The 26,104-nt window shown below is 41.1% G+C and overlaps 3 protein-coding genes and 1 long non-coding RNA gene across 6 annotated transcripts in view; 2 read left to right on the forward strand and 2 right to left on the reverse strand.

Annotated features, from left to right (window-relative positions):
- Window positions 1-2,623: 2,623 nt before the first annotated feature.
- Window positions 2,624-5,626, reverse strand: LOC124378067. The gene is made up of 2 exons (XR_006924154.1): window positions 5,503-5,626; window positions 2,624-2,918 (listed from the first exon to the last, which is right to left on the reverse strand). It is a non-coding gene; the product is annotated as an uncharacterized LOC124378067 (long non-coding RNA).
- Window positions 3,044-8,183, forward strand: tlr2 (toll-like receptor 2). 2 transcript variants are annotated; one of them, XM_046837553.1, is made up of 3 exons: window positions 3,044-3,089; window positions 4,037-4,120; window positions 5,607-8,183. In XM_046837553.1, exon 3 carries the CDS (start codon window positions 5,608-5,610, stop codon window positions 7,972-7,974), a length of 2,367 nt encoding a protein of 788 aa, XP_046693509.1. In that variant the 5' UTR covers window positions 3,044-3,089; window positions 4,037-4,120; window position 5,607; the 3' UTR covers window positions 7,975-8,183. The 2 variants fall into 2 exon arrangements, with proteins under 2 accessions (XP_046693509.1, XP_046693510.1); XM_046837554.1 differs by lacking the exon at window positions 3,044-3,089 and having other exon boundaries at window positions 3,781-4,120.
- A 1,394-nt stretch (window positions 8,184-9,577) lies between these two features.
- On the reverse strand, window positions 9,578-15,196 carry LOC124378065 (protein kinase C beta type-like). The gene is made up of 6 exons (XM_046837556.1): window positions 14,701-15,196; window positions 13,578-13,609; window positions 11,777-11,859; window positions 11,501-11,612; window positions 10,277-10,357; window positions 9,578-10,048 (listed from the first exon to the last, which is right to left on the reverse strand). Exons 1-6 carry the CDS (start codon window positions 14,835-14,837, stop codon window positions 10,041-10,043), a joined length of 453 nt encoding a protein of 150 aa, XP_046693512.1. The 5' UTR covers window positions 14,838-15,196; the 3' UTR covers window positions 9,578-10,040.
- Window positions 15,197-20,286: 5,090 nt separating this feature from the next.
- The window catches only part of LOC124378066 (protein kinase C beta type), a 29,695-nt gene continuing 23,877 nt past the window's right edge, over window positions 20,287-26,104 (forward strand). The window contains exons 1-3 of one of the 2 annotated variants that reach the window (XM_046837558.1): window positions 20,287-20,895; window positions 22,173-22,204; window positions 24,310-24,311. In XM_046837558.1, coding sequence (XP_046693514.1) covers window positions 20,735-20,895; window positions 22,173-22,204; window positions 24,310-24,311 — 195 coding nt within the window. In that variant the 5' untranslated portion in view covers window positions 20,287-20,734. The remainder of the gene's footprint in view (window positions 20,896-22,172; window positions 22,205-24,309; window positions 24,312-26,104) is intronic. The other variant, XM_046837557.1, reaches the window with a different exon arrangement.

Consider the following 26,104-nt stretch of genomic DNA (forward strand, 5'->3'; position numbering starts at 1 on the left):
AGCACACTTTAATGAGTGATATATTCATATATTCATTTATATAAAAGATCCAATTTTACAACATATGAGAGCATTTACTTTTTTAAATTTCCATCCACATTTGGTGAACATGACGCTTCCATGACTTCATATTAAAGATGACCTTCGTATAAAAATTAATTTTCTTTGCAAGAACAAAACGGTTTTTTTTACCTGTTTTTACCTTTTTAATCAACTTCAAAGTAGAATTTATATTATTGTTTTATCAGTTCAGATCATTTTATTTATGCAAATGTTATTAACTTACTTGTTCTATTTAAATATAATTAAATTAAACCCAGAATAGAGTACTTAATGAAAAAATATATACAGTATATATATATATATATATATATATATATATATATATATTTAATTGACACATAAATTGACATTATTGTGGTGTGGGCGGAGCTTATTGCCATCTTCAACATTGCTAAGTTTCAGCATCTGCGAGGGAAATAAAACATTTTTCCCCAAAACCCTGACGTTGTAATCAAACTCCACGCCAGTTGGCTAAAGGGAAAAGCGACGTGTTCCACTAATAAATTTTTGAGGATGTGATTTATTTTTCTCATTTCTGTTTCACGTAAAGAGAAGCTCCTATTTGTGGTACTTCTTCATTCTGTGGTAATGACGGAGCTTTGCGGAAAACTGCGTTCGAAATGACACCATGTTTGCAAAATGAAAGCAAAGATGAAGCTGAGGGCACATGACAATTCTTATTTGTGTAAAGAATGAAAACACACTTATCAACATTCTGAAGATGATGAGAATGAAGCTGCTTCAGATGTGTGAACACAAGTCCCGCCCACTAACCCCTGAATCACATGTAATACAATACACAATTTAAAACAGAAGTAGATCAAATACACAAAAATGCATCTCTATTTATTAGTGAAGAATTAAAGTTCTGTACCTGCATCCAGATGTTCCAGCATTTTTTCTCAGATTGGTGTTCAGATGGAAATCATTTACTGCCTTTATGATCTCGTGTTATCTGTTATCTGGTTGTTTATTCAGAGCTCGTTGGGTGAAAAGAAAAGGAATCTGAACAAGTGAAACTGCAGATGATACGCAAGTGATAAAAGTCAAGTTTATGATTCAAATTGTAGGAAATAAACAACTGAACAAAGCAATGATCCTTACAGTCACAACAAGTACAAAATCATTACAACATAATCCTTACATTTAGGGGTAATAATAAACAAACAAACAAACAAATAAATACATGAACAGTCCTAACATTTGGAGTGAAATGAAAGTAACTAAATAGAGATTTTTATACGGTCTTAAGCCTAAATATATGTCATGTGTATATAATATGTATGTAATATGTGTATAATATATGTATATGTGTAGAGTCTGTGTAGAAACATGGATATGACTGATATTTCAGGATCTTCATGTTCTTCTTGCCATAAAGTAACAATCCAGAAAGATAATCTTATCACTTGGAATAAAATAGTGCTCTCATCCAAGTCCCTGCGTTCCTGTGCTATTTTTAACCCAAACCAGAATGAATTGGAAGTGTGTATCGGCAATCCACACATGCACGAGTGTGTACTGTATATGGAATATCAGACTTTTCTCAGCAGGACAAAGAGAAAAAGAATGTAATTTTTAGCAATCTTCTACCCATTAAAGGAGTTTATCAGCTTACTCATCTTACTGCTAAGTGTGTGTTCTGTATTGCTTTTAAGTAGAACATTAGAATGTGTTGCCATCACTTCGTTGATAAAAACACACTGGAATGGCTGTGAGGAATGATTCTCCTGGAGTTCTGACAAATCTTCCGAGAAAGTGCTGAAAAATGCTGAAACTTACCCCTGTTTGTGAAACCTGAAGACTTTCACTTTGAGATTTGGAGGTTTATGGCTGAAATGTTGGGGAAATAAATTGCGCATTGCTGCCCCCTGCTGCTCACTGCATCCGTATACACCCCTCTGTACCGCAGAGCTCGATTCTGATTGTTTGGAGCACATCTACAGTGAAGTAGACTCGGGAGCTCTTTCTGCTGTAGTGTCTGTATTCAAGCACTCGTGCTATTAAGTGAACATTTCTGCAGTAATCATTAATGTGATGATGTTTTCTGTGAGGAACACAGAGAGTCTACAGGGTCAAGCAGGGGAGATGCTTAAAAATACAGCAAGCAAAAATTTTTGTTCTTCGCAAACGCTTACATTTAAAACTTTTTTGTATAAATCAATATTGGAATTGTGGGAAAAATGTTGTGGTGTAAAAGAAATAAAACACTTGACGATGTTCTGTTATTGGAAAACAATGAATTTCATAGTGGTCACAGTTACTCCATCCTGTTGTCTTGACATTTTATTTTATAACTGCACACCCCAAAGTAATTTGATGATGCGAGTGCCACCGTGGTAGGTTTTTATTTTACTTTTGGTTTGGCTTTGAGTGGATTAGTGGACGCTTTCCTAATTCTGGAAAAGAGAAGATTTTAAAATTGTTTGTCTGTAATGTTTACAATGTTGTTCTGAAAAGACCACTTCCTGTCCAGCAGAGTTCCTGACCTCAGGGCTGTACAGACGTGTAAATTCCCAGCTGCACTCAACTGAAACTTTATTATGCGTCTCTGTTTGCGTTTAATAAGTTTCATTTTGAGTCAGTTGCTGAAACCTGTACTGACCCCTGTACATTTTTCCTGACATCCTTTACCACTTCCTCTTCTGGTTTTGGATGGTGTTCGTGTGGTGCAGCGCTGTCATTTCGATTACGCCAAAGATCAGCCAGATGCTTTGGGACATGCAACCACACCTTGGGTTTTGATCGGAAGGTGTGGATTATTTCTCTGTAAAAGTGACTCTGACGGTCAGAATGTAATACAGGATCGTTGCTATGGTAACGGCTCATTCACAAGGGTCTTGTATGTCACAGATCTGAAACATTTTCAATGATAATAAATTTTAGGAAAAGAATTGTTATTGTAGAAAAATTGCTATATGTACAGTAAGCAAAATAACACACTCATATTAGCTAGTATAGCCAGTCATAACATCCTAGCAATAACACTAAAGTTTCACTCTAAAAACTAACAAAACATGTTCAATGTAAGTAAATCAAATAAGCATTAATTTTCTACCTGCGTTTTTGGTTACCACTTTTTCTCGTCACTACAGCAAGATATGATCACCTGACTTAATTTAGTATATGAATTGCAGTTTTCCTGCGATGGCCACACATAAATACTTTAAGGATTTAATATTTAATTTTCCAGGCCTGATGAATTTTATGAAAAACAAATTCGATTTAGTTATCCATGAGATCTTTCACATCACTGCCCTGTCTCTCCTGTATCAACCACTAGGGGTCACTATAAGCGAGGTTCTGACTGCCTCTGAATTGAATTGACGATCCAGAGTTAGGTGTGTATTACGTTTCACCAATCAGCCAATTACTATGTAATATTCACCCTGACCATGAAGGAATACGGCTTTGGATCGTTTTCAAAATAAAACCTAAAGTGCTAGTGTAAACACTCTTTACATTAGTGGATAATGTAAAGAGTGCAAGAGTTTTTGCTAGCTAGAGACGTGCAGATGAATTAGAAAGAGCTAGTGAGCTAATTAAAGTGGCTAGTTAATGAAACCCCGTGTTAGCTTGGTAGTAAGTGTTGATAATTGTGGTGCTGATGTGTAGAATTGTGAATTATTACTTTTACATTAAACATGGCTTCGAGCGTCAGAGCAGTTCGGAATCACGGCAGTGATCTTTGTCTCAGTTTGATGGCAGAGCGTAACCACTGGTGGGGAAAAAACTTCCTCTTTTCAAATCCTCAAATTTTGCAGCAGTGAATGAAACAAAAAAAAACAACATACATAAACCTAAAAAAACATTTATGATGTGATTTCTCCTCGTAAATTTCAAACCAAATGCTCTCTACATATTGATTATCCAGTAATGCCCTCCATCCATGGCATTAGTGTTCATTTTATTTATTGAATTTCTGTTTCTGGTGGGAGGGTGTTTTCCTTTCATTTTGGTTTATGTTTTGCAGTTTCGCTTCTTTCTGCGATGCAAATTTAATTTCAGACTGATGTTCTGAGCTTCACTTCAGCAACAACACACATCCAGCAATCAGGTAAAACGCTTCACTATGGCGATAAATGCAGCTAATTCTGTTTGTAGTTTTGTGTTTGTTTAATACGTTTATCTACTATTAATGATTCGAGCGTAATCACTAAAATCAGCATATCGAAAACACAAACGATTACAATGTGCACAAGTTATTCGATTGTGAAAATGGAATGATGTTCACTGCTATCAATACTGTATGTTAGAGAAGTGAGAAGAACTGGACTTTTGGAGATAATGGTGGCAGATGAAAGAGGTGTTATACAGTTTGCTGAAGGTGGTGGATAATGATCATGCACAGAATGTGTTTTTGAGTTCTGACTCAATCTGGCTTTGTGTAGCATCACAGCCCTGCACTCCAAACTCCAAACACAACTCTGCATTTTAACTTCTTTACTAAATCTGTTACTTTTGTTGGTAATTAGCTACGACAAAAAATAATGAAATTAGATCTGATTTTACAATTAAATACTGAATATTAATATCAACAATATTTACATTTATAATATATAATACATTTATTTCAGTGAAATATTCACAGTTTTTCCAGTAAAGGTTAGTTTTAAGCCCTGGTCAGGTGTGAATAGTGGATTGTGATTGGCTGGAGGTTTAGGTGTGAATAGTGGATTGTGATTGGCTGGAGGTTTAGGTGTAAATAGTGGATTGTGATTGGCTGGAGGTTCAGGTGTGAATAGTGGATTGTGATTGGCTGGAAGTTCAGGTGAATAGTGGATTGTGATTGGCTGGAAGTTCAGGTGTAAATAGTGGATTGTGATTGGCTGGAGGTTCAGGTGTAAATAGTGGATTGTGATTGGCTGGAAGTTCAGGTGTGAATAGTGGATTGTGATTGGCTGGAAGTTCAGGTGTAAATAGTGGATTGTGATTGGCTGGAAGTTCAGGTGTGAATAGTGGATTGTGATTGGCTGGAAGTTCAGGTGTAAATAGTGGATTGTGATTGGCTGGAAGTTCAGGTGTGAATAGTGGATTGTGATTGGCTGGAAGTTCAGATCGTTGAACACCAATTTAGTTTTTGTTTGTCAGCTGAATCAGCGTTCAAAAGTGAATATTATTGTTATGAACACCTGTAACCATACTGACATCCAGATCAAGTTTCCTACAGAGTGGGACAGATAATTTCCTAATGACCTTAGTGAGCTCCATGGAGGATCTTTGCATGTGGTGGAACTTATAGGGAGGATTTTCAGTGACTCGATTCTCAAAATGAATGACTTTTCATCAACGTCTAGATCACTGCCTTTAAATCAGGAAACAGGGAAAGAAAACTGAACTGCAATATTTTTCTTTACTGCCAAATAGTAAAAATTGCTAACTTTTTAATTGCTAGGTATTTTGCTGGTGATGACCAAATGAATTATTTAATTTCCTTACCTTGTTGGGAGATCACAGCATAACTTCGCATTCCTGGGGTTCTAAAGCGTTCATTAATCTTTGCTTGCATACTAAATAAATCTGGAGTGTTTTGTTTTTTGCAGGATGAAGATGATTTCACTCTTCAGATTTATCTGCTTGATTCTGACTTGGACTCACATTCAGACCTCCGAGAGACCAAACTGTTACGAATGCGACAATTATCACATCTGCAGCTGTTCTGCAAAAGACTTCCAGCATGTTCCCATCGTTCCCCCCGACGTTCTTTCCCTCGACGTGTCTTTCAACAAGATCGAGTTCATTACCCAGGAGGATCTGAGTGTGTACACGGAGCTGAGAACTTTAAAGCTGCAATGGAACAAACTCGGCACCATCCACAAAGAGGCGTTTCATTCCCAAAGCAAACTGGAAGAGCTTGATCTGTCCTTCAATAACCTGGAGAACATTTCTTCAGTCTGGTTTTCTAAGCTTCAAGCTCTCAAACATCTGAACATCTTGGGAAACCGATATACAACCTTGGGATCTGTTGCCTTGTTTGAATTTGTTGAGAACCCCACACTGAAAACGTTACAATTCGGCAACCCTTTAATCGAGGATGTAAGGCGGAACATGTTGCATAAGGTCAGACGGCTGGACGAGCTGACATTTGTCGGTGGTAATCTGAAATCATATGAAAATAGAAGTTTTCAAACAGTTGAACCCATCCGGGCAGTTTCAATCAGCCTTCAGGGTTTTCAGAATGATTCAACACTCGTATCCACGATCTTTCGAGATGTTTCTCACCCTGAGACATCTCTGACCATTAGAGATATTACAATCATGACAAATGAAGATGCACAACCCTTTAAAGAAGTCAAAGAAGGTTGTACCAGAAGGCTTACTTTTCAAAATGCAAGCATGACTGATGAGGGGGTCACCAAGCTTCTAGAAGTTTTAGATGGCACTCCGATGTCTTACTTCGGTCTGGAGGATGCTTACTTCGTAGGTCACGGTTGGTGGCAAAAAGCTCAGTGGACACATTACGAAAACCTGCACATGCTGTTTATCCGCAATCTGGAAATCCAGGGCTTCTTCATGTTCAGCAGCATGATGCAGTTAGCCTTTCTGCTCAAGCATTTTACCAGGGTATCAATCATCAACAGCACTGTCTTCGTCATGCCGTGCAACACCAGCGCTCTTCTACAAAAGGTGGAGTACCTGGACATGAGCCAGAATCTCCTCTCAGATATCACCCTGCAGGAAACTTTATGTAATGGTGACTCCAAGATGCGTGATCTTAACACACTCAATGTAAGTTACAACTCGCTGAAATCTTTCCATCTCCTGCCGCGGCTGGTTTCACGTCTCCACAGGCTTACATCACTAGACCTGAGTCACAATGACTTTTTACACATGCCACAGAGCTGCACTTGGCCTGCAAGTCTCAGCTTCTTAAATCTCTCTGCTACAAAACTCCACCGCATAACCCCATGCCTGCCTCAGAGCCTGACCGTTCTGGATTTGAGTCATAATTACCTGATAGCTTTCCACCACCATCTTCCAAACCTTGTGGAGCTCTGGCTTACAGGAAACAGGTTTATTTCCCTCCCAGATGGTGGACAGTTCCCAAGTCTGCGCGTGTTACTCATTCAAATCAACACATTGAATATGTTCAACCAAAGCAACTTGATGGCATTCCAGTCTCTCCGCTTCCTGGAAGCTGGTCAGAACAATTTTGTTTGCAGCTGTGACTTTGTAAATTTCTTTCAGGGTCACACTGATCACTTGGTTAAGCTACGTGACGGACGTCGTAACTACGTGTGTGACTCTCCTTTCACATCAAGGGGTTTGGCGGTAGATAACGTTCAACAGGGGTACATTGAGTGCCACATGATCCTGTCCGTATCTATCCTCTGTTTTATGTTCATCCTCTTTGGAATCATCACCGTGATATTCTGCTACAAATGTCACGTCTGTTGGTACCTCAAGATGGTAGCCGCATGGTTGAAAGCCAAAAGTCATCCAGCCGTGTACAGCAGCGAGACGGATATTCGATATGACGCGTTTGTATCGTACAGTCAGCATGACGCCGAGTGGGTGGAGGAAATCCTAGTGCCGAAGTTAGAGAACTCAGGGATCGCTCTGTGTCTACACAAGCGAGACTTCCAGCCAGGCGGCTGGATTATGGATAACATCATCGAGTCCATCGAATCCAGCTATCGGACACTCTTTGTCCTGTCAGAGAACTTCGTGAAGAGCGATTGGTGCAGCTACGAGCTGAACTTTTCACATTTTCGGATTCGCGACGAGCACAACGATTCGGCCGTCCTGATCCTGCTGGAGCCCATCGTGAAGGAGAGCATTCCCATGCGCTTCTGCAAACTGCGCAGAATAATGAACTCCAGGACCTACCTCGAGTGGCCTCAGGACGAGGACAACCGAGAGGAATTTTGGCACAACCTCCGAGCTGCACTGAAGAGGGAGGATGACTAATACGGCACTGATCACTCCCTCCTCACTCATCAGAGTCAAGACTTCTGACAGTTGCAAATGAACCCTTTCATCTTCATTCAAATTCACTATTCTGATTCTGTTGTGATTGTGTCATCTCAAAACTGTTACAATCTGAGCTTTAAATAAAATTATATGTATATAAAAAATCTTAAGAATCAGGGACTTTCCTGTTCATCTCAGCTTCCTTATGAAATAGAGAACTTACCACTCACACACACACCACACACACACACACACCACACACACACACACACACCACACACACACACACACCACACACACACACACACACACACACACACACACATGTTGATTAAGATAACTGAGTAAATACACCGTCTGGTAAAAAAAACTGGTTCATTGTTTTATTATTTTTTTATGTTCCATTTCAGCATTGTCTTTATTATAAACAGCACTAACTTTGGCACAGTATCTGCTGCAGAAGTTTGCACTTTACCCATTAGGCACTATTTTGATACTCAATCGAGTGTGGAAGCATGTGCTCTTCATTCCCTAGTGCACTATTCAGCACCCTGTGTAGTGAACAGTGATGTAATGAAGTAAATGTAATTCATTCCTTTTCTCGTATCTGTACTTTACTGAAATGTTTCCATGTGGAGAGACTTTTACTGTAACTTCACATTTCAAAGACAAATATTTTACTTTCGACTCAACTACATTTAGTGAAATCAGTCGTTTCTTTTTATTAATGAGGATAAAAACGTAACTGGTGAAACACGCAGCGAGTCACCAATCAGGATCGAGCGCACGCTCTGTTTTACACGTGTTCTGATCGGCGCTCGGTGCATCTACTGATCACCAACACACAGTTCAGCATCAGTTCAACATCAAACAGAACATTTAGAGAGAAATAAATGATGAAGAAACTCCAGACTCGAACTCACCACCACACACGTGACCTCATTTACACGATTTATTTTACATGATGATTTTAATAGAAATCAATCAGTGTTTGAGTCTTTAATATCATTCTATTAATAGATCAGTGTGCTGAGAGTCCCATTCGAGTCTTTACACAGAAACTGAGGTGATTAAGTGAAGAATCTTGTGATAAAAATGATCACAGGAACATTAGAGTTATAATAAATCATAGTACTGTGGAAACTTAAGTTCATTTGAAGACAAAAACTTTTGTACTTTTACTCAAGTGAAAGTTTTAAGGGACACTTTTACTGGAGTCACATTGTATGAGTTTATCTATACTTTACTCAGGTACAGGGTTTGGGTTCTTCATCCTCCACTGCTGAATTAGTATTTATATCTTACAGTACTGAACTGGAAATTAGTGTTTTATATTTAACATCTTACAGTACTGAACCAAGAGAGACCAAGAGTTAAAATAAAAATGTAATACCACGCCCCCTGGTGGCAATCATTTGTTTCACACAATTCTGTACCAATCCTGTGCCCTCTATAAGCACTTAAATTCCTTCAGTATAGTTCTATTCAGTATACTAGTAGATAATTAGGTTCTTTCGAGGAGCAGATTTTCACCATCATGCTGCCATTTTACAATGTTACCGTAAAAATGTAAAAATTCTACAAATCTATTTGAGGCCAATGTTGTTAAAAATGTGTTTATTAGAAACAAACCTTTGAAATCTGCTGTACAAAAAAAGCATTCGGATATTGTAAAGCAAATTTTTACACAAGAAGCTCATTAGTAAAATAAATCAATAACAAGCAGATATTTTATAGTTAAATGCGTATAAAATCTCAAAAGCTACAAAATTGTAGATATTTTTCCATCATTGTTCATTTGCGTGTTCTCGTCTGTATTTTAAAATCTGTACACTCGTTTCAGGATCTGATCTAATGACGAGTGGTTATCCAATCAATAAAAAAGTACACTTAGAGTTAATACACTAACACTAACATCTACACACACACACACACACACACACACACACACAACACAGCTACAAAGCATGACATACAGTAAAGCATAAGAGCAGAGTTCACCCCGGCTATATGAAGTCCTCATAGTGTCATTAAATCAACAGAGGATACATTTAAGTGCAGTTCTACTCATCTGCAAAGAGAGAGAGAGAGAGAGAGAGAGAGAGAGAGAGAGAGAAATTAATTAAATTTAAATAAAAGTGTTTATTTAGAAAGAAGTCTCATCTGCTTCACATCACAGAGTGGCTTCCTCAAATGCTGGCATGTATGTATTTGCCTGTGTATGTGTGTGTGATATTGACTCAGAGGTGTGTGTGTGTGTGTGTGTGTGTGTGTGTGTGTGTGTGTGTGAGAGACTCACTGGTTATGGCTGGGGTACGGTTCATCCCACACTGATTTGGGACGTTTTTCACGCATCGCTTATGAAAGTTCATCTTGCAGGCTGTGAAAATATGATGACAACCAAACAGTGTTACACACCAGCACTGTAGAGACTCATCTCCTCAGATTCCTCTGCAAGATCAGACGCACTCATAACATCAATATCATGAGAAACTGTGGTGTTTATAAGTGATTATAGACATGGTGATAAATCAGTGGTAAATCTTTGTGCTATTAAATGGTTCAATTTATTTTATTAATGAATTATTGAATGTACTAGAAATTCCTCAATTTAATTATTGCTTCATAAAAATGTATATATTGGCATTAAAATATTATTAAAAGATGCATTTCAAATCAAATCAAATCAAATCAAATTTTATTTGTCACAAACACATACATACAGGGTACGACATGCAGTGAAATGCTTTTGACGACGGTCCGGCATGAGGGAATAAAATAGGGTAAAAAAGGAGAATAGAAAATATAAAAAATATAAATATAATAACAAAATTTAAAGAAAAATATAATAAGAAAGAAGGCAGATAGCTGATAACTTACAAACTTACGGAAGTCCAATGAGGGCACGCATTGTAATATTTTTTCTTTCTTGTTTTTTCATGTTTACGACATAAAAGTTGTTTGTTCTCATTATCACAACTTATTTTTCTTGTGATCGACATAAAAAAGTTGTTTTCTTGTTAACCCAATAAAACAGAAAACAAAACACGTTTTCTCTTATGAACGTTTCTGGTGTGTATCATGAAGGAGGCATTGACATCTAATATATTTATCATAAAGTTACTTATTCCTGCAGCAAATATGGAAAATGTATCTGTAGTTTGAGTCCCTGATCAGAATCAAAGTGAATGCATGATGTCGAGATCGCGAGAAAATATTCATGACTTTTTAGGACTTCCATACAAACTTGACTAATCAAAAAGTAAAATAATATAAATAAATAAAAACACAGTTTGTTTCCTCTTTGTTGCTTAATTTACATATTTGTTTATTCAAAATATATAAAAATATAATCCAATAAAATGGTTGTTGATGTTCTGTACAAGTCTGTAAGTTACATACGAAAGCCACTAGGGAGCAGTAACAACTTATTTAACATGAGAATTCAGCCCTGTGTGTGTGTGTGTGTGTGTGTGTGTGTGTGTGTGTGTGTGTGTGTGTGTGTGTGTGTGTGTGTACTCACTGCCACATTTCATGCCCTGGTGTATGAGTCCGTAGATTAGAGACCCGCAGTGCTCACAGAAAGTGGGTCGGTAGAAAGTGCGAATCTTAAATTTGTGTTTACTGCAGGGATCCTGTAACACACACACACACACACACACACACACACACACACACACACACCAGCTTTGTGTAGTTTAATGAGTGCAATAATATAAAGATTGTGTGTGTGTGTGTGTGTGTGTGTGTGTGTGTGTGTGTGTGTGTGTGTGTGTGTGTAAAGAAAAAAGATACTCACCTCAGATTGAGGCCCATTGTCCACTTTTGGGCAGGAGAATTTGACACTCTCATGGCAGCGCTTGTGTACCACAAAGCAGCATTCTACACACACACACACACACACACACACACACACACACACACACACACACACACACACACACACACACAAAAGGAATAAGCTTTGAGTAAAAAAAACAAGGTACACAAAACACACTACCTGTCTCTCTCTTCCACATGGTTTATTTGTGTTTCTCTGTGTTTACACACCAAATGATATTCTCTTACACCAGAGGTGGGAAGTATCGGAGTACAAATACTTCATTACTGTACTTCAGTAGATTTTTCTGGTATCAGTTTTTACTCCACTATTTATTTTTCAGACTTTTTACTTTTACTCATTACATTTTTACACAAATATCTGTACTTTTTACTTCTTACATTTTCAAACCCGGCTCGTTACTTTAGTTTTAATCCACTGATTTGGTGAAATATTATTTTTATTTTCACTGTGCCGATTTCAGCTGAACAACTGATTTCCTGTTACTGCGTCTTTTCACTCCGCTGGTGTATAAAGTCCTGACTCTCACTCACCACAGATGAACACTAGTTTATGGAGATAAGAATCAGCAGGCAGAAGCAGTAAGAAGTTTGGGGTTAATGTGGATGAGACAGAGGGAGTCAGTGATGAGAACATGACTGAGAACAGACACATTCCTGATCATCATCATCTTTTCTCTGCTTGTGTTCTATATGTGGATCTTCAGCCTGGATACATTCATTAGGTAACATCATTTTAATTATTATTATTTTTTTAATTTTAATAACGTTTTGTATTTATATATATATATGTATATTTGAAATTAAAATTATTGTAAACGGCACTAAATTTTATTAACGCTATCAATTTAGTGCGCATTTTTGTTTTTACCATTTTTATTTTAAAAAGAATTTAAATACATAAATAAGTAAATAAATAAATAAATAAATAAATAAATAAATAAATAAATAAATAAATAAATAAATATAAAAGAGGCGAAATTAAAACCTCCATCAAAAAATACGTTTATCCACGACGTCTTTTCTTACATATAAAATAAATAAATAAACTCCAGATAAAAATATTTTAATCAGTAAACTTTTGTTTTATTTCTGAGTCTCAAATCAAACACCAAATCCGCCATGTTTTACACAATTTACCCTCTGGGGGGCGTTTTGTGGGTTTTTCCCTCATAATGGCGACACAAACTTAAATTACTGTCTTTATTGATCGTACAGATAAAAACAATTCATCATTCAAATCTGTAAAATGTCTATAATTATATATATATAAGCTTCCTGACTTGACTTGAAGAGGTGCAGTTTCTCCGGTGTCACCTCATTAACTGTCCGTGTGGAAACATAGCAAAGGCTCTTAATGATGTCCACACGTCTCTGCACTGATATAGCCTTTATATTTAATCACTGTACATATGCTTACATACATATCACATGCTGTAAATATGATACATATTTATCTGCACTATTGCTACTTTTAGCACTTCTGGTAGGTGCCAAACTGCATTTCGTTGCTGTACCTGTACTATGCAATGACAAAGTTCTATCTATCTATCAATCAAATATTAATATGATGTGAGGTCCAGTTAACAGCTAAAACAGGTAGAAGTAATAACTACTTTTTACTTAAGTACATGTCTGAGCCAAAACTTCTTTACTTTCACTTAAGTAAAGGATGTGTGTACTTTTGCCACCTCTGTCTTACACACACACACACACACACACACACACACACACACCTGTCAGTCACTCCTGGGTCTTACCTTGGCACCGGAAACCCTGCTTGTTCAAACCCCTATAAGAGAAACCACAAAACAAGATTTTAGCATATACTGCTTACACACACACACACACACACACACACACACACACACACACACACACACACACACACACACACACACACACACTCTTATCTTTCGCATACACACACGGCCACACCCACACACTCATGTGTATAGATATGCGTTCAGTATTTGTGTAAAAAAAAAAAAAAGAAAAAACATGTAGCTACAGGTCTCTGTGATGTTCACCTGACAGCTGGGTCTTCTGCCAACATGTCCTCCAAATCACGTGCACTCGTGGAGGTGTTGTAGACACGCCGGGTGACAAAGTCTGTCCTACCAAACATGTCGCCGTACTGACCCAAGTCGCTCTCCACCATAACCTGGGAGTGAAGGTGCGTGCAGAACATCTAGCTTATGAAGTGAACTAGAGAAATAATCATCTCCATAAGAATCGAGTAGCGCTGAAGGCCAGGAGGAAAGATCTCCCACGATCTTTCAGCGGTTAAAACCTCGTCCAAATCATCATCTCCACCATCCCCATAACGCGCCTCCTGGTCGCCACATCTGGAAGCGCTCAGTTGCATGGAATGTCGTTTGGCACGACTCGTGATCATGGTCCGTTTTCCTCCGGCGCACGTGCACGGATTTATGATGACTCCTGATCACTTTTTTGGCGAAACATAATTTTAAAAAATGCATTTTGTTGTTTGCAAGTCCGTGATATAAATCTAATCACTCAGAGAAGCGCGAGTTTGGACACGCAAATCCGTCCACGCAGATGCAAACGCCGTAACCAGGGACAACGGGAAGAGTCACGGACACGCGCTGTGCGTGTTTAGGAGTTTATTCATGAGATCCACGGACACGCGCTGTGGGTGTTTAGGAGTTTATTCATGAGATCCACGGACACGCGGGATCGTTAATATTTTTCTTATTAATTTTTTACTTTTTCCTTCGACACATTTTAATTTTTCCCGAGTCGGGATTAGTGATATAATTTTATATCATTCACTTACACTTTTACCCTTTACTTACACACACACACACACACACACACACACACACACCTGCACGCACGCACGCGCACACACAAACTTACCAGAGTAATCCGGAGCAGTGGCAGCAGAAGGTGGGCTGCTTGAAGAAGTGCGCCTTGAACTTGTGGTCCTTTGCTTCGTGTACGGTCTTCTGCCGCCTCGCGCCCTGTGCGTCACTGTCCACTGCTGGGTCAGACATGTCCGGAGTGTACGCGTGAAGTGTTGGAGATCTGTGGTTCTGCACGAGCTGAAGATCTTCCCTGAAATGCAGCTCCTGTTCTCCTTCTTGACTGTGGGAGGGTTTTTTAAAAGACCCCAGAGACCACGCCCTGTTCTGTCCTCAAAAACAACCCGAGGATGACGGCGGGTGTGTTACATCACACACTCTGTCTGAAACTGGTTTGAGTTCTGTGTTGTATCACTTAATGGTCCACTTCCTGTTCAGAGTTATAGAACATGAGTCAGACAGCAGAGAATCTATACCATAAAAACAACTCGGACCGGAAATGAGTTATCAGACAGCGGGTTAAAAATAGCAGATGTTTACTACAAACAGGACGCTGTAGGTGTGACAGAGTGAGACAGAAAAGACGTGAAGGAAATAATTGACAGACAGAACAGGTGATTAGAGTTTACAGAGTGGAACACTGATCAGTGGGTTGGAACTGTGCACTGTGTAATACAGATCTCTGAACATCTCTGTAGTGGAGTGGAGTGGAGTAGATCATTACTGAACACAAGCAGCACCTGGGCAGTGTAGCAGATTAATGCACTGGGTGCTGGACAAACTACATACATTCGCATTATAACATTCTTCAGGTCTTACCTACCAAAGTGCATTCCCATTTTACTACATTCTACTACAACACCTTCACCCCTACAACATCTGGAGCAGTTCACAATCAACATTCGTCTAATAACATGACAAAAACTTTAAAATGTAAATAAAACCCAACCTAATCACCAGAGATAAAGACTCAATGTGCAGCGCCCCCCAGAGGCAGTAATCCAGTGGTACCGCTCGTATTCACTGGTCTGGAAGTGAAGAACAAACCCTTTCTCGGGCTGAGACACGCTAGCTAGCTTCAGGGTTGGTGACCTCCTCACCATGTCTCGCTTTTCTAGAAAATGGATTGTTAAGTATGTTTGAGACCGAATTAATTTCTCTTCCTCCGTAGGTATAAAAAAGTCTAACTCAGATGTATGAACGTGTGCAGAGCTACACACGTGTTTTACCAGTCGAACTCGGCTGTAACGGTTTCCCTCTGAACAACCAATCAGAGGAGAGAAAAATGCTGACGCTATTCTGGTCCAGTGATCTGCCCTGTGAGGAGAATCTGAAATCTGATTGGTTAAAAAACAGAGCTGTTGGTAATATTCTCTATGGTAAAAGTCCAGCAGTACTGATTCTGAAGGCTCTGAGCAGATTAGATTCACATGGCAGCACATAGAGTCTGAAATGTGTGTTAACTGTCTCTTAAATATACATCTTCAATAGGAGGTGTTTAATAGAGCACCAGGGAATAACAGCAGGACCTCCACACTCCACTGCGTGCAACAGTAGAGCACCTGGTCGCAGGAAACCAGCATGACCTGCATGTGTCTACACTGGATAGCATGTTAAATAGGTGCACGCTGAGAACTCCTCACCAGACAGTGTGATAAAACAGAGCACTATGATGTGAGCAGCCTGCACATTCCTGCAGTAGATAATGGACACTCCATGTGGTGTAAAATACATACTTATAGCTCTTGACCTCAGGAGAACTGGGATAAGAGCGACGAGGGCATCGGATCAATACTGGTTTATTGGCAAACTTTATGGGCTTGAAACCACGAAAGCTCCACCCACTCCCCTTTATACAGCAGTGAATAAGCAATCTCCTCTGGATCATCACGTGCTCCGACTCGTCCACACACTCAGCAGGAAATAACAAAAAATAACCTGAAGAACATAAACATTATAATAACCGTTGTTCCGTCTACAAATATAAAACTGCCTCACCTGAAACTATTCACACGTGAAGTCTTAGTCATTCTCCCCTACTGCAATATTCAAATAAAAAGGTACAAAACAACTTCTATTTGTGTGTGTGTGTGTGTGTGTGTGTGTGTGTGTGTGTGTGTGTGTGTGTGTGTGTGTGTGTGTGTTTGGGGGATGCAAGTTCTCTATTTTATAAGGATTTACATAACTAGCTGACACAAACAGGAACGCTCCTGACGTAAATGATCCTGAAATAGACTTTTATTATCCGAGATAAGATTATAATCCGATTGAGGGTTTGAGATAAGGAATACCACATCAACCAACTATGTCAGGAAGTGAGGAAAGTACGAGGCTAAACCTGAAGCTGAAGCTAAAAGCGAGGGTTAAGTGCTGGATCAAGTGCTATTCTACACACTGATGAAGAATGGGTTTGGAGACTATTTAGTTTGATTTCACTTCAGATTAATGTGATCAGGATTCCTGCAGTAAAATATCAGCAATATATCAAACTTTTTCAACAAGAGGTTTTTTTTTCTTTCTGACAGAAAAGAATAAAATGCTGATCAGGCTGTATTTTCCAGCCTGGTGTTCAGAGTTAAAGACAGTGATGGCGAGGAGGGCTCGGTGGGCTCGGTGATGAGAATCATTCAGAATATAAAACTCTTACTGGTGTTTCTTCAGAAAAGCTACTCATGTAACATTTACCAGCATTTATCTCAGGCAACATCTACACTAAATCTGAATATTATGAATCTAAAAACAGTGTTTCCGTCTAAAAAACACCCCACGTCCACACTATCGGTCGTACCGCTTACCAAAAGTTGCTTATCCAAACTGAAACATCTGGAAAACGCTCATGTCCCTGTACTGCTCGAACAAAAAATATGCTTTTTCAACAAAAACCTATTAGTGTGGACATTAACTGATGATGTATTTTTTCTCATCCAGTGTCATGCATAAGTATTGAACATGAACATGAACATCTTCTGTGATCATGCTCTGAGACGATGTTCATTATTAAAAGCTCAAAACAAATAAACATGAAGTGAATTAAAGTAGTTCACACAAGAACAGTGGTTTCCATGTGACTCAATACACACAGCAACAACAACAGCGACGACTAAACAAACCGTCTCTCGATCATATCAGTGTTTTTTATACAACATTTTTTGCTAAATGTTTATATAATTACAGACTCCAGGTCACAGTTGTTGTTCGTTAGAAATGATTTTATTATAATGAGGTGATGATGTGGGGTGTGTGCGGTTACAGGATTGTGGGGTGAATTTAAATGGTGTAAGACCCCATTAAAATTCTCCTGTGTGTGTGTGTGTGTGTGTGTGTGTGTGTGTGTGTGTGTGTGTGTGTGTGTGTGTGTGTGTGTGTGTGTGTGTGAATAAGAATAAAAGAGTGATTGTGTGTGTGAATGAGAAAGAGAGAGTGTGTGTGTGTGTGTTTGTGTGGGAAAGAAAGAGAGAACCAGAGAAAGAATGGGAGAGCAATGTGAAAGAGAAAACTGAGATTAAACTGGTGGTGTTTTGAAGGGTGAGGAAAGGGAAAAGCGGGTAGTGAGAGGAGTGAGGGGTGAGGGAAGTAGAGGGTGAGAGGAAGGAGAGGGGTGAGGGGAGAGGGGAAGTAGAGGGTAAGAGGAAGGAGAGGGGTGAGATGAGTGAGAGGGGTGAGAGGAGTGAGGGGTTAAAGGAGTGAGGGGTTAAAGGAGTGAGGGAGTGAGAGGAGTGAGGGGAGTGAGGGAAGGGGGTAAGGGGAGTGAGGGGTGAGGGGTGAGGGAGTGAGGGAAGGAGGGTGAGGGAGTGAGGGAAGGGGGTAAGGGAGTGAGGGGTGAGGGGTGAGGGGTGAGGGAAGGAGGGTGAGGGGTGAGGGAGTGAGGGGTGAGGGGTGAGGGAAGGAGGGTAAGGGGGTGAGGAAGGAGGGTGGGGGGTGTAGGGAAGGAGGGTAAGGGGGTGAGGGAAGGAGGGTGGGGGGTGTAGGGGAAGGAGGGGTAAGGGGAGTCTAATCAGAAGGTTGTGGCTTCAGATCACACCCCTCACCCCTCACCCCTCACTCACTCACGCCTGCTCATTGTGTCGGAGTCGCAGGTTACTGAACTTTGGTTTACTGTTAGTGGGCGACAGATACGTCACTTTGAGTTGGTGGACTTTGGCTTAGTTGCAATTTGTTTGGAAAATGTACAGCATTCATCACATACTAACTACAGATTGATGTTCATTTACAGCATGTAGCAGACGCCATTCTTCAGAACTTCTACAGAAGTGTTTTAAAGTCTCTTCAGGTGAATAAACTAACACTGGTTCACACTCAACACACCATCAGCCTAAGACTCTGGAGAGAGGAATTATAGCACACCTTCTTTACATAAAGACCTCAAACAAACAGGGAAAAGAAGCACTAGCTGTGTTTCAGGGGGAGGAGCTGTTGGTTTTCACCATCATTGGAAGATAGACAGTGACCCAGGTGTTAAGCCAATCCTACTTCAGCACAGTGGGACGGGGTTTGGCTTTCAGCTGGGTCTGTTCGTATGTGTCCATGTCTCACCTGGACCTGATCATGTCCTTCATTGTTTCAGAAACGCACGCGAGTCATGGTTACAACTTTAAACAGGCTACACTGCCCTCTAGCGGCGGACAGGTTAATTACCCCAAACATCACAGCGTTTTCCCTCTTTTAATCCACATAACCCAAAATTTACACACAGACCTGAAACCAGTGCTCGAATTGAGGGGGGTTTGTGGGGTTGGGGGATGTTGGGGGATCCTGGACCCGCATAAGGCATTAGAGACCAAAACCCCCCCACCACCCCCATTTTAAGTGAAAAATAGACTTAGGGGGTCATTCTCCATGTTCCTCCAATTCAACTGTTCTGATCCTGCTGGAGCTGTGAAGAAAACCGAACACTGTGTAGAACTTCAGGATGTAGGTTGAGCAGCTTTAGGTTGAGGAACAGCAAGAGGAATTGTGCAACAAAGCATTTCCGAAACCTCTGCCTCAAATCTGACCACAGTCTGGTCTCGGTGTTCTGTCCATTTAAGGGGCTTTCCTGCTAAGGTCAGCTTCCTCCTAAAATTGAGAACTTAACACGTGCACACACACACACACACACACACTTGGTTATTTGGTTATTCACTCAGTAATGAAATGCTTGTTGTACTCAATCTGGGTAAGTGGTAGCTTAGATGTTGAACTTCTGATCAGGAGTTCTGATCAGGATGTGAGTTCAAATCCTACCATGAATAAGCTGTTGTTGTTGGGCCCCTGAGCAAGGTCCTTACCCCTCACCTGCAAGGTCCTTACCCCTCACCTGCTCAGTGTGTGAATGAGATCATGTAATGTAAATGATGTCCATGTCATAGTGCACTATTACAGCACACTGTCTAGTGTGGAAGTATTTTATACAGAGAGAATGATTTAAAACTGTAAAATGACGCACCCTGGTGGCAATAATCTGCACTCCACATAATTCTGCACCAATCATCTGCCCTACATTCCTTCAGTACTGCTCCGTAGAGTACACTAGTGCACTAGTATGCACTGTGGCCTGTTCAACAGTGCACAATTCCTGCATACTACCTAGTGTGGAAGTATGCGCACTAATGTGGCGCTGTATCTAGTGCGAAACTGCGCTGTTTCTCTGATAGGTAGTGAGTAATTCTTACACCCTCTGCAGTACGGAAGTGTGCACAGTTCTGTTGCAGATATCGCGCTGTTTTTTCTCACACTTGTTAGTAGGTTAGTGCGCATTTCTAGACGTGACCTCACGCCGGTTTATTGCGGACCTGCACTCGAACACGACCCGAACAATACATTAATATCGTGCCTCGGATTATTTCAGACCTAAAATGGGGCGTGGCTTCGCTGTTTTTTTTTTAACACCACCGCGGTGAAAGGAGACGCAGAGAGGGGGCGGAGCTTCCAGCCAACCGGGAAGCGGAGCGCGAGCGAACCGGAGCGGCGGAGCTGCGCGCTGCGTTCGACGGGGAGATTTTCGGGGCGTCGAGAATTACATCCCGACCTCTCTCCCTCTCGTTCTCCCTCTCCTTTCTTTCTTTTTCTTTTTTCTTTTTTCTTTCATTTTTGGAGTAATCGTTCCGGACATGGCCGACCCAGGAGCGGACGGGGATGACGGGGCTGCGCGCGGTTTCGCACGACAGGGCGCGCTGCGGCAGAAGAACGTGCACGAAGTGAAGGACCACAAGTTCATCGCGCGCTTCTTTAAGCAGCCCACCTTCTGCAGCCACTGCACCGACTTCATCTGGTGAGCCAGCTGTGCGCGTTGGGGCGCGCGCGTGCGCGCGTGTGTGAGAGAGACGGAGCGGTTCGACTGTTCGCTGCGGTCGTGCACAGTACGCGGGCGCGCAGGAGCGTGCGTTCGCGTGTGCGTTGGTTTTATTTTACCGCTTCGTTCGTGTTCGTGTGCGTGTATGTGCGCGCGTGTGTGTGTGCACGCGCGCACGGGTATATATGTGTGCGCGCACTCGTCGGGGCGGGTTAGTGGTATAGTACCGCTATGCGTGACCGCGCATGAGTCCACTGTGGTAAACGGTGTTACACACACACACACACACACTTGATTTGAACAAAGAAATAAATAAAAAAAATGCATTGATTACATTCCGGACACCAGAAACACGCCACATCTGGATCGCTGGCGCGTGCCGTCTCACATCAGCATTGACACGGACGCGCGTGCAGCCGCAACAGGATGAAGAAACCATCAAATTCTTTCTAATGGTTCACGATATATTTTTTTTTAACATCAACTCGACTGATTGCACAAAGCGCGCGCGCGCGCACACATCACACAGGACCTGTAGCTGCATGCTCTTCATCACTTGTTTGGCGCAAAGGGGCTCGTGAATATATACGTGTGTGTGTGTGTGTGTGTGTGTGTGTGCACTTGCGGAGCAGCAGGTTTCTCGCAGTGGTCAGTGGGTCCATATCAGGAAAATACAAGCACATCCCTATTATATAAGTTTCTGGATGAAGAACCAACGTGCTCTGTAGATCACCATACAGCAGATTTCTCAGGGGCTCTTTGGATTTTGGGTTTAGGATCAGAAAAGCAAATAATAAAAGCAAATCTCTATGATATAAGGTTCTGGATGTAGAACTTAGTAGCTAGTGGTTCTGGTTTTAGTTTTGTTGTGAAGTTCTCATGAGCTTTCTATAATTTCTGTGAAGAGTTCAGTGTGGAACTTCACAGCAGGCAGTTTCTCAGTTGGATATGGGTTCTAGGCTCAACACCAGGCTCTTTCTGAACAATGTAATAAAGAAATTTACTGATGTGAGGTTCTGTGTAGAACATCATGACAGACGGATTTCCATCACGTTCTACAGAGAGCTTGCTGAAGATGTTTCTTCTTGTTTTTCTGAATGGTTGAATTGCTCTGTCATAAGAACCTTCCTAGAGAACTTTTCTTGTCTACAGCAAGCGAGTGTGTGTGTGTGTGTGTGTGTGTGTGTGTGTGTGTGTGTGTGTGTGTGTGTTTGAGCAGTATTTGCTGAAATCTCACACTCTTGTTTCTGTTGCAGGGGTTTTGGAAAGCAGGGCTTTCAGTGCCAAGGTAAGATACAGTCTGTGTGTGTGTGTGTGTGTGTGTGTGTGTGTGTGTGTGTGTGTGTCCTGATTTTCACTAATAGTTTGTCTTATTATTATCTCTTTATCATAATAAAATAAAAACAAATTTTGTTTCTCTACAAATTAAAACTTTTAGTAAAAATGAGAAATACACATAGAGAAGGTTTAGTATCTGTGAGATGCAGGTGAGATGCAGGTGAGATGAAGATTAGTGATTAGTATCTGTGAGATGCAGGTGAGATGCAGGAGGATTAGTATCTGTGAGATGCAGGTGAGATGCAGGAGGATTAGTATCTGTGAGATGCAGGTGAGATGCAGGTGAGATACGGGAGGATTAGTATCTGTGAGATGCAGGTGAGATGCAGGTGAGACACGGGAGGATTAGTATCTGTGAGATGCAGGTGAGATGCAGGTGAGACACGGAGGATTAGTATCTGTGAGATGCAGGTGAGATGCAGGTGAGATACGGGAGGATTAGTATCTGTGAGATGCAGGTGAGATACGGGAGGATTAGTATCTGTGAGATGCAGGTGAGATACGGGAGGATTAGTATCTGTGAGATGCAGGTGAGATGCAGGTGAGACACGGGAGGATTAGTATTTGTGAGATGCAGGTGAGATACGGTAGGATTAGTATCTGTGAGATGCAGGTGAGATACGGGAGGATTAGTATCTGTGAGATGCAGGTGAGATACGGTAGGATTAGTATCTGTGAGATGCAGGTGAGATACGGGAGGATTAGTATCTGTGAGATGCAGGTGAAATACGGGAGGATTAGTATCTGTGAGATGCAGGTGAGATACGGGAGGATTAGTATCTGTGAGATGCAGGTGAGATGCAGGTGAGATATGGGAGGATTAGTATCTGTGAGATGCAGGTGAAATGCAGGTGAGATACAGGTGAGATACGGGAGGATTAGTATTTGTGAGATGCAGGTGAGATACGGAGGATTAGTATCTGTGAGATGCAGGTCAGATGCAGGTGAGATACAGGTGAGATCTGGGAGGATTAGTATTTGTGAGATGCAGGTGAGATACGGAGGATTAGTATCTGTGAGATGCAGGTCAGATGCAGGTGAGATACAGGTGAGATACGGGAGGATTAGTATTTGTGAGATGCAGGTGAGATACGGGAGGATTAGTATCTGTGAGATGCAGGTCAGATGCAGGTGAGATACAGGTGAGATACGGGAGGATTAGTATCTGTGAGATGCTGGTGAGAAAAAGTGAGCTTCTTATCTGAAGTACAGGTGTGATGTTTCTCCTTCCTCGTCTCCTGTCCTGCTCCAGTTTTAGTCTGAGACTAAAGAGGACTTGAGTGTAGAAGGTGTTGGAGGTGAGGAGCTCAGAGAGCATGATGGAGTGAAGCAGTAAGCATCATCACTTTCTGTATAAACCTGGGTACCTGTTAAAGAGAAAACGCACGAGGTTTCAGCACGAGGTTGATTATTTACTGTTTCCATCAGTGTGTGTGTGTGTGTGTGTGTGTGTGTGTGTGTGTGTGTGTGTGTGTGTATATACACACGTGTGTGTGTGTGGGTGTATACATGTGTGTGTGTGTGTGTATATATACGCGTGTGTGTGTTAACATCTCACAGAAGCATGACAGTTATACACCACTTCATTTCCCAGGCAAATTTCCTCTGCAGGCCTCAGCAGCAGCAGCTGATGGACAGTTCGCTTCTGAAATGTGACTCGGTTTTACTCACTGTTCATAAAAACACCACCATTTCTAATTCGTTTCCTGAATTGAAATCAAGTCTGACTGGTTTCTAACAACCAAAGAAAAACAATGCTTTTTATTCATTCATTGTTGTTTCATTGAGTGAGTGATCAGGAAGATCTCAAACTGCTCATCTGACCCACTTCATTTCAGCAGGAATCACTTCGTATAAAATATTTGTATCAGTTAATATAAAAGAGGAAAGAAAGATTTTGTGGATTATTTCTGTGCATTATGGATTGAAACGCTGCCTCTGTCTCGAGAAGCTGCGAGAAAACCTCCAGCATGGCTCTGGATTGCGAGTCAGAACAGGTAGAGAGAATGAGGAAGTGGCTGAACTGAGAGAATGGGGGATTTGAGGAAATGGGAGTGGTGGTACAGAGTCTAGCAAGAACCTGAGACGTGGAGGGACAAAGTGGCTGGACGTGATAATTATAGACCTGCACGGTGTATTCTGGTCATTCTGTAAGTAGGTTAGATCAGGTGTTTGGTGGTGAGGACACTGTGTCTGGTGTCTGGTGTGAGGAGCACAGTGGTGTTTTTAAAGGGAGAGAAGATGGAAAATGTTCCTATAAGAATGTTCCTGCTTCTGAAGATGAACTGGCAGTACACCTTGATCTTTCACATCTCGGTGGAGCTCTGGCGAAGCGGCGAAGCTCACCAGACCGGTTTGCAAATACTTCTGGTGCTGAGAAGGTTCCGTTATGAGAACGGTGCTTTTAACGGTTTGAACATACACCATGAAAATAAAGCGCCGCTGCATCTCTCACTGTAACAAAAGGTTAGGAGAACCCCTGGTCCAGGTCACACGAGGTTTATTCAGAAAAGTATTATGAAAGTTCAGGTTAGCGTTTTCCTTGTGGAGGTTTGGAGGAGGCTTCGGATGGTGTGTGATCTCCAGCACAGCAGGTGTCATGATCTAATTACTGAGTGTTTCTCTGAAAGCGAGTGAAATCATGCCACCGTCATGTCGCCGCCTGCCTGCTGCAGCTCGAGGCAATCAAGCGTACAATTCCAAAAGGTCAGAAAGATCAGAGAGGAATTTTTGTAGTGCGAACGCTTTCTTCGAGAACATTGTGGATCCTCACGGTTAAACATCTCCACCTCATTTTTTTTAAGTTGACCTTCAACTCGTGTTTTTCACCATCTGAATGTTGGACAAGAAAAAAAAATGACTCTCCAGAAGCACCACTGCACTCATTTTATTTTTGGCAAAACTGACATACATAAGGAGCTGAGGAGAAGTCTGAGGAGAAGTCTGAGGAGAAGTCTGAGGAGAAGTCTGAGGAGAAGTCTGAGGAGGTCTGAGGAGAGGTCTGGGGAGAAGCCTGGGGAGAGGTCTGGGGAGAGGTCTGGGGAGAGGTCTGGGGAGACGTCTGAGAAAACATCTGAGGATTCTCCAAGGAATCATTAATGGAAAATGTATATATTTTATATATATAAAATGCAGATTTGAGAACATCACATGACCCTGTGTTTGGATTGTGGAGAGAAAACAGAGGCTTGAGAGCGGCTAAGGTTAGCCGTAGCATGTAGCATGTAGCATGTTTGGTCTCTTGTTTAGGGAAAGGCGTGTTTGTGGTAGACTTTTCTTTGCAGTGATTTTTTCCTCGGCTGACCTTTGACCTGTAAATGGACATAAACGTTGTTTGAGAGTTAATAGAGATGAAAGTGCAAATGTTTTGCTTTGTTGTTTGTAGATGGTGTTTTTTTTAACAGAGGAGGATTTTATTCTCCTCAGACGAACGTGTCTACAGTCAGACGTGAATAAATACAAATCCAGTGGATCTGTGTTTTATTGTGTATGTAGTGAACATCACTCAGGTGTGTGTGTGTGTTTGTGTTTTAATGTGTGTTTGTGTTTTAATGTGCGTTTGTGTTTTAGTGTGTGTGTGTGTGTGTTTTAATGTGTGTGTTTTAATGTGTGTTTGTGTTTTAGTGTGTTTGTGTTTTAGTGTGTTTGTGTTTTAGTGTGTGTGTGTGTGTGTGTGTTTGTGTGTTTGTGTTTTAATGTGTGTGTGTGTGTGTTTGTGTTTTAATGTGTGTGTGTGTGTGTGTGTGTGTGTGTGTGTGTTTTAATGTTTGTGTGTGTGTGTGTGTGTTTTAATGTGTGTGTGTTTTAATGTGTGTGTGTTTGTGTGTTTGTGTTTTAATGTTTGTGTGTG

Source organism: Silurus meridionalis, chromosome 24 (genome assembly GCF_014805685.1).
Source record: "Silurus meridionalis isolate SWU-2019-XX chromosome 24, ASM1480568v1, whole genome shotgun sequence".
In the NCBI taxonomy this organism is placed as follows: Eukaryota; Metazoa; Chordata; class Actinopteri; order Siluriformes; family Siluridae; genus Silurus; species Silurus meridionalis.

What these genes read in the sequence shown, in the direction of transcription:
- tlr2 (XM_046837553.1), top strand. Translation starts at nt 5,608, where the DNA reads ATGAAGATGATTTCACTCTTCAGATTTATCTGCTTGATTCTGACTTGG.
- LOC124378065 (XM_046837556.1), bottom strand. Translation starts at nt 14,837, where the DNA reads ATGTCTGACCCAGCAGTGGACAGTGACGCACAGGGCGCGAGGCGGCAG. An exon ending in GCAGGGTTTCCGGTGCCAAG is followed by an intron (nt 11,860 to 13,577) that starts GTAAGACCCAGG and finishes GTGTGTGTGTAG; the next exon opens with AATGCTGCTTTGTGGTACAC. An exon ending in CCAGGGCATGAAATGTGGCA is followed by an intron (nt 10,358 to 11,500) that starts GTGAGTACACAC and finishes ATATTTTCACAG; the next exon opens with CCTGCAAGATGAACTTTCAT.